General features: G+C 35.2%; 1 protein-coding gene across 1 annotated transcript in view; it reads right to left on the bottom strand.

Annotated features, from left to right (window-relative positions):
* The window catches only part of LAMA2 (laminin subunit alpha 2), a 613,971-nt gene that overhangs the window by 247,884 nt on the left and 357,447 nt on the right, over positions 1-8,640 (bottom strand). Inside the window, exon 17 of the mRNA XM_049652971.1 lies at positions 7,317-7,444. Coding sequence (XP_049508928.1) covers positions 7,317-7,444 — 128 coding nt within the window. The remainder of the gene's footprint in view (positions 1-7,316; positions 7,445-8,640) is intronic.

The following is an 8,640-nucleotide window of genomic DNA, read 5'->3' as shown; positions in this document are numbered from 1 at the left end:
TGTGTGTGTGTGTGTGTGTGTGTGTGTGTGTGTATGTGTGTGTATATATATATATATATATATATATATATATATATATGTATATATATAAATGTTTATTTATTTTTGAGAGAGAAAGAGAGAGAGAGAGACAGAGCATGAGAAGGGGGAGGGAGAGAGAGAGAGAGGGAGACACAGAATCCAAAGCAGGCTCCAGGCTCTGAGCTGTCAGCACAGAGCCCGACGCAGAGCTCAAACATGTGAGCCATGAGTCCATGATCTGAGCCGAAGTCAGATGCTTAACCACTGAGCCAGCCGGGTGCCCTGAAATAGTCTTTCTTAATAGTTGGTTGAATAGATTCTTATATTTATAAGGATCCATTTATAAGTATGTAATATGTGTATGTATATGTATGAATATGTATGTGAATAGATGTGTTTGTGCTAGCATACATGCATATGAACAGAAAGATACAATTGGCCTTGTTCCAAGAAGAATTTAATTCTACCTATCAAAATATATACATTAAGATAAAATGATGCAATAAAGGTTAAAGAGAAAAAAGCCACTTAAACATAAGATAAAATGAAGGGTGTATTTAGAACACAAAATTCGTATCGTAAGGTATGTTTATTTGAAAGTGGCAGTCAGCATATGGCTTTGGGCTTTCTTACAGCTGACGCAAGAGGGAACTGCATTGTCTCTCCGGTCTGTGATGTGATATGAAATAACCACTCCTTTTGCCACTGGCATGAAATCTCCATCATTATAAAATCAGGGCCACAAAATCAGGGCATGCTCTATGTTTGCATACACAATAGGGGAGCAGGACTCCCGCTAACGAACCGTAACCTGGAACATTCAGGTCAGGAAAGAGAAACCAGAGGACAAGATGTGTGTGTCAGTGAGGAAGCTACTGCGGAAAGGGCCATAAGACGACCCCGTCACCACAGGCCATGGAGCAGAGCTTTGAGAGGAAGGGAGAAAAACAAAGGGAAAACTCATTTACTTCATGGGTGTGGTTTGGGCCACATGAAATTCTGAAGTGTCCTTGTAAGGTTTCCTCCTTTCAGGTCAATGATCTCTGTTTTTATTCTTAGGAGAACCATTAAGCAAACACATATTTCTTTAATTACCTTCAAATAGTATGAAATCTTATTTAATGTCTACAACTGGATTTTGTAATTCGGTTTTGGGTTATTCTCTGTGTCTTTGGATGCAATTTTTTTCTTTAACTTGAGTTTCTCATGCAGCCAAATGAGAGACTACGTTCTACCTAGTAAAGCCTTTCGTACGAGAGCAAGTTCTCTGTAAAGTGTCACATTAAGTTGTAGCTGCAATTTAATAACACCTTAGAAGTTTCTGCCAAAATATGTTGATTTGTTTCAATTTTAAGGTATTTAATTACTTGTTAATTAAACCTGCACTTTCTCAACACGTTCTAATCCCGAACATTTGCATTATCATAACTGTCGCCAAACCCTAGAATCATTTATGATGAACATTTGCAGTTTGTCTAACATGAATGTTTGTTAATTTTCTTTTCTTTCTTTTTTTTTCTTGCTTCTTTTCAATGTCTTTGTAATTGTTTTGATTTCTTTTTTTTTAATGAAAAAATGAATTAATTGTTTGAGAGAGAGACAGAGAGCCAGCTGGGGGATGGTTGTAGAGACAGAGAGTGAGACACAGAACCTGAGGTAGGCTCCAGGTTCCAAGCTGTTAGCACAGAGCCTGATGTGGGGCTCGAACTCATGAACTGTGAGATTGTGACCTGAGCTGGAGTCGGATGCTTAACCAACTGAACCACCCAGGTGCCCCAGTAATTGTTTTGATTTCTATAGCCCCAGCAGAAGAAGCACAGAGAGGTGAATCGGAATATGTAGATTCTAACACTGGTTCTGCCACAAGCAAGCTGTAATGATCACAATCGAGGCCTTTTAATTTCTCTAGAGTTCAGTTCTTCCTTCTGGTATAAGGGACGAGTAAAATACATCATAACTGCTCATGTAGACATAAAACAATGTGTACAAAAGTGCTCTAGAACATTTAACACACTATAAAATTTCTACATAATGTTGCTAAATATTCCCTTAAATTTACCTCTTGTCTTGGAATATTTATAATTCTCTATTAACTATTAATTTTAACAGCCATAATTCAATATAGTCTTTTCAGTGAGCCCCAAAGTCAGTTCTAGAAGTGTTCCATTCTTTTAAAACTTTGAATTTTAGCATTCCTGATGCATACAAAGAAGTAGCATTCAAAATGATATGAATTTTATGATATAAATGGTTTCAATAATATTATCTATTCAAACATATTCTAAGTGTTCAAAGGTAGGCATTCATGTGTCTCTTTCATATTATATTTAATTCATAAGCTACATGATGCCAGAAATTAATGAATATAAAACATTGAAATATTTACACTTTTATTTGCTTCTCTAGAGATAAATTTTAATACCTAGTTACGATCTATAGCTAAAATATATACATCACCAAGATGAGAAGCCTGAGCAAAAGTGGACACTAAGTAGTTGATGAAGTTGATATATATGTATAATTTAAATATTATATGCTTGTCTGTATTCATATATCATAATAATTATACCAATCGATCTCTATCTCCCTACATATTTGATTTATTTAGCAATATTATCTAAGAAATTTGGAGCCAAAATGCTTGTGATCTATAAGATTTATGATCAAGGATTAAATAGATAAATCACCAAAGCAAAACTATCACCAAGCTTCATACTTCTAGATGAAGGTTGCAGCAACCTTTAGCTGAATTTTTTTTTCTGAATAACCTGTGAGAATTTCAATCCCATCTTCTGGCTTATTTGTGAATATTGAATTTATTCATCAGAGTTTTCAAGTCAGATTATAATAGTAATGACGTTTGAAAAATTTTTTTAAATGAAGAGTTTCCCTAACTGTCCCATTATTTAGTGATTTAAAAATAAAACATTTCAGGTTATTAGATTACAATGGATTTTTCTATTCACAATTGCACAGCTAAACTATGTTAATTTTCCAAGCTGTTTTAAATTTAAAGGTCTTTAATTTTTTTTTAATGTTTATTTTTGAGGGAGAGAATGGTAGAGTGTGAGCAGGAAAGGGGCAGAGAGAGTAGGAGACACGGAATCTCCAGTGCTGTCAGTGCGGGGCTCGAACCCATGGACTGCAAGATCATGATCTGAGCCGAAGTTGGACACTTAACCAACTGAGCCACCCAAGCACCCCTAAATTTAAGTCTTTATAACTCTAAACACAGAACTAGTATTTTTAAAGTAAGTGGATTATCACTCTCTCCTCTTTCTATTTATAAAAATTCTGTATTTAAAGCTAAAATTTACGACAGGTCTATTCTCAGTTCTACTTCTAATGATAAAATTATTATTTAATAATTTAATAATTATTTAATGTAAGTAAACGTATCTCAAAAATTGAAGGATCTTTAAATACTTGGTGTCGCTGATGCTATTGAGTTGTCTTTATTATTTGTTTAAGTCAAGATCTGCATAATTATACCAAATTGGAATACACATACTTGAGGAAGTACCATCCTTGTAACGGGGACCCAATCCTTTTGTCACTGATGGATGGTGACACTGACTTTCTTTTTTCTTTCAATAACACAATTAGAACCTATTATTAAAATTAAAGTAGAAGTACAGCAAACAGAGAAGGATGGGCCATGAATGCCTCCTCTGCATTTATAGTAATGTTGGTCAGACTGGAGGATAAACCCATGTCCAATCAATGACATAATTCTCAAAATGTATTAGACTAAGATTCACACTATACAATCAGTGGCAGGACTGCTGGATTGATAGGTTGGCTAACACCTATGACATTTTGCCTGAGAAGGAGTGCACATAAATGAGTGACCAAATATAATCCCTCCATTTTCCTCAGTGAAAGTGAGTAATGAGCAATGAGTTTCTAGTATATTGGATAGTCCAGGAGAATTTCATTCAGCCACAGTGAATGAGCAGGTCCTCTAACCCTTCACAAGTACACCAGCGAACAAGGATCATGTTATATTACAGCCAGCATAGGGAGGACTCACCATTGATTATGAAGGAATTTAATTTGTTCTCCTATATTTATTATTTTCCGGTAGATTTCCCTTTTGCCTTTTTCCGCTTCACTGACACCCTTTGGATGCCAAAGGATCTTTAGTTTTGTGTCCACCCAAGCTTGCACCCTAAACTCTGGAAAGGTTTTGATCACTAATATACATTAACCCAACTGCTCATTTAATTGTTTTTAACGTTATCACTAAAACTGAATGCAGTGTGATTTTTAAAGAAATCCTCAATGTAGATTGCAGAGGATTGGAAAGTACACTGACTTTAAACTTAAAATTCCAACTCTGATACTTTATTTTATTTTTGAGAGAGAGGGAGAGAGAGAGAGAGAGAGAGTGAGAGAGAGAGAGAGAGAGAGAGAGAGAGAGAGTGAGTTTGGGAATGTGCACATGAGCAGTACAGAGGGAGAAAGAGAGAATCTTAAGCAGGCTCTGCACTGTCAGCACAGAGCATGACACGGGGCTTGATCCCAGGACCCTGGGATCATGACCTGAGCCAAAATCAAGAGTCAGATGCTTAACCAACTGAGCCACCCAGGAACCCCTGATACTTTCTTTAATATATGACTCTAAGCAAGTTATTTAATAATAACCAGTACTTGTCTTGGACATAGCATGTCAAATCATTATTTTAAATGCTTAGTGTATTTTAATTTACGAAATTCTCACAATCCTATAAGAAAGTCCTATTATCACAACTAATGACGAAATAACTGAGACACAGAGAGTTTAAGTAATGTTGTCTGAGTCACACAGCTAGAAAGTTTAGAACTTAGCATTTCAATCAAGGAAATGTAGTTCCAGAATTGGTTCCATAATGGTATTTTCCCACTTGGAGCATTTTTTCTTAATCTATAAAATGGGACTAATATTTACTTTATTGGAATGTGTAGTGCTATACCTAATTAGTCTGCTTTTATTAAATATTAATGCTTTCTCTTTTTTTATTCCAATGACTAAGGTGTAAAATTCTGAAGGAGGTGGATTGTTGGAGAGAAGGAAAAGGATTTCATGTGGGCTGAAAAGTAGAAATCACAATTCCAATGAGGATTTTAAACTTAATGACAGAATTATTCTCAATGTCTTTAGCTCATAGTATTCATTGACTCTAACAAAAGACTATTTTCATTAGCAGTGTGTTGGATAAGACCTCACTCAAAATATGACCAACTTGATAACACCTTTAGATTAAAAGACTACAGCTGACAGAATTTTTTAAAAAATCACTAAAAATGTAAGCTCTTCAGGCATTATCACAGCATTTAGAAATAGCTGGAAAGTGCCTAATATAATAGGAACATTATTAAGCACTAAACTTACCTTTAAGAAGTCTCCAAAAAAAATCCCTTTCACTTAAACTTGTAAACTCATTATTTACAATGAGTTTAAACTCATTTAAACTTGTAAACTTGTAAACTCATTTACAATTTTTACTAGTACAAAAACATTGGTTTTGGCTCGATGTAGTATGCCCCCATTAAGATAAAAAAAAAATTATGATTCAAGGTTTTGCTTAGGTATTTGCTTAAGGGGGGCCACTTGGACAGAACGAGCATTAGAGCAGCTGGAATAGAGTAGTCCCCTAAAAGGGAAGGGGAAAAGGCAGACAAAATACATACTTTTCAAAGTCTTTTCCTGGGGCATCGGGGCGGCTCAGTTGGTAAAGTGTCCGACTCTTGATTTTAGCTCAGGTCATGATCTCAGGGTTCATGGGATGGAGCCCCGCCTCAGCCTCTACTCTGGGCCTGGAGCCTGCTTAGGATTCTCTCTCTCCCTTTCTCTCTGCCCCTCCCCAGCTCATTCTCTCTCTCTCTCTCTCTCTCTCTCTCTCTCAAAATAAATAAACACAGAAAAAATGTAAAAAATAAAAGTCTTCTCCAAGATTGCAAGGTTATTTTTCTAGATGAAAGAACATTTTTATTTTTTAATTTTTATTTATTTTTTTAAAGTTTATTTATTTATTTTTGAGAGACAGAGAAAACACATGTGTAAGCAAATTGAGGAGGGGCAGAGAAAGAGGGAGAGAATCCCAAGCAGGCTCTGTGCCCTCAGCATGGGGTCCGACATGGGCCTCAATCTCATGAACTGTGAGATGATGACCTGAGCTGAAATCAAGAGTCAGGCACTTAACTGACTGAGCCACTCAGGTGTCCCATTAGAAAAAATTTTAAACATAAAGAATAAAAACTAGATGACTGGAAAAACTGAATCAAGTTTTCATTAAACTTTTAAAATATTTAGTTTATATAAAGTGCTTATTATCACCCATATTTCAATATTCATATAGTTTAAATATAGTTCTTACTGCTGTAACTATTTTAGAAAGATAAACTGATAGGGGCACCTGGGTGGCTCAGTCGGTTAAGCGCTGACTTCAGCCCAGGTCATGATCCTGCACTTTGTGGGTCAAGCCCCACGTCAGGCTCTGTGCTGACAGCTCAGAGCCTGGAGCCTGCTTCAGATTCTGTGTCTCCCTCTCTCTCTGCCCCTCCCCTGCTTGCACTATGTCTCTCTATCTCGCCAAAATAAAATAAAACATTAAAAAATATATTAAAAAAGAAAGATAAACTGATATATATCATATATGATAATATGATAAACTGTGTGATAACCAAAGGATAGGACGGGTGCTTAAAGATCAGCTAGACTGATCTTTTACTTTACCTTTTCTAGGAGTTTGTGACTTGCCCAAGATTCATAAATAAATAGTGTGAGACTGGGATCCAAATGAGCAATATTTGTGTTAGTGATCTTTTAAAAATATATGTATACATTATTTATTTATTTAAAGTAAACTCTATACCCAATGTGGGGCTTGAACTCACAAACCCAAGATCAAGAGTCACCTGCTCTCCCACTGAGCCAGCCAGGCACCCCAGTGTTATTGGCTTTTTTTGTTACAGCATGAAAATATGCATGCATGTATGTATGTGTACATGTGGGCACGTATATATATTTGTATAAAATATGTCTGTCCTTTATAGTTGCTTTAGACATTATATTTTAGTTCTATCTCATACATTAAATCACAGGACTAGAACTCAGATATTAAAAATTCTGTAGAATAAATAGCCACAACTTTAAACATTTTATATCTAGAAAAACTGGTATTACCTTCCAGAGAAAGTCACCCATTTATTCGTTACTTATTTATGTGTGGTAAGAGAAAGAAACATTTTATATCATAAATGCACTTGGGGAACTGGATGCCCAAATCACTGGAGGTAAGTTTGTGACTCACTTATTGGATGGGATATTGAGTGGACAGGCGCAGGGCTGACAGTCTTCAGAGGTTCCTTTAGTAGGATCACCATAGAAACCAGGAAGACATTTATTGCAGTATGGGCCACCCGTGTGATCCTTACAGTTCTGAGGAAGAAACACACATCAGAGTTTATTATGTTGGTCTCAAGCATCAATATATTACCCAAAATTGTTCTACAGAGCTATTAGTCTATTCCCTGCCAGGAAGAATAATTTTCCACATTAAATGGTCAATTTTACAGCTGGGAAATAGCATTGATAATTAATATGTAGCTTATGAACTACACGCCAGTCTCAGCATATGCATGCTTAATAAAAAACAACTGAAATTCATTATACCTTTTTTTCATTCTAAATCTTATTTCCTTTTTTCTTTACTTTTCGATGTTTTTCATAAGGAAATACATGTGATCATGCATGCGTGTGTACATGTGCATAGTCACAGAGTCCTAATAGTATATGTCTCATGGAAATCGCAGCTGCTTCTAGGTAAAAGTCCATTGCTCAGCTTAAAATTGGTGATTTAATGAGGATAGTGGCTACTCATACGAATGCTCTGGAACGATGATCCTCTTACCTCAGAGATTAATTTGGACCCCAGTGGGCTCTGATGATTGGGACAATGCTCTAATGTATTACATCTGTGAGGGGCCTGCCTGGCTCATAATTAAACAATGAGAATATTGAAACATGTTTAAATGTATTCTAATATATAATGAAACCACAAGGCGCCTAACAATCTCTCCAACATTTTTTATTTTTAATGAAACTGCATTTTTCTTCAAAGTAGTAATGTTTGGTTATGTCCTCTTCAAAGATAAAAAATCAAAATAAAATAATTTGTATCTTGATTTCTTCATATTAAAGTACACTTATCAACTCAGACTGTGTTCACAAAAGATGAACAATTCAGTGAACCAAACACTGGGATTGTCTATAAATCTTTCAATAGCACAATTTGATAAATTTTAATGCTTTGGTGTCATGTAAACCTAACTTCTTCAATAAAATATACCTAATTCCTTTTAAAAAAACATCCAGTATGGATTCATTATGATTGAAATACATTTTTATTTTTACAACTATATGAAATTATATTTTTCTCATGTTGAAAAGAGTTCATCAGAGCTTAGGGGTACAAAATCCTTATTTTTATGATCAGTAATTAAATATGTATAAGAAATCACTAAAATATACACTCATTTTAAAGATAAAGTAAATATTCATCAAATTTGGTTGACTTTTGGAATGGCCAGCCTAATTTAATGAAAGGTCTGATATATTATATCAGTATGTGTATA

Source organism: Panthera uncia (genome assembly GCF_023721935.1).
Source record: "Panthera uncia isolate 11264 chromosome B2 unlocalized genomic scaffold, Puncia_PCG_1.0 HiC_scaffold_24, whole genome shotgun sequence".
Lineage (NCBI taxonomy): Eukaryota > Metazoa > Chordata > Mammalia > Carnivora > Felidae > Panthera > Panthera uncia.
The sequence above is the reverse complement of the archived record's forward strand: the minus strand, read 5'-3'. Positions and strand labels throughout refer to the sequence as shown.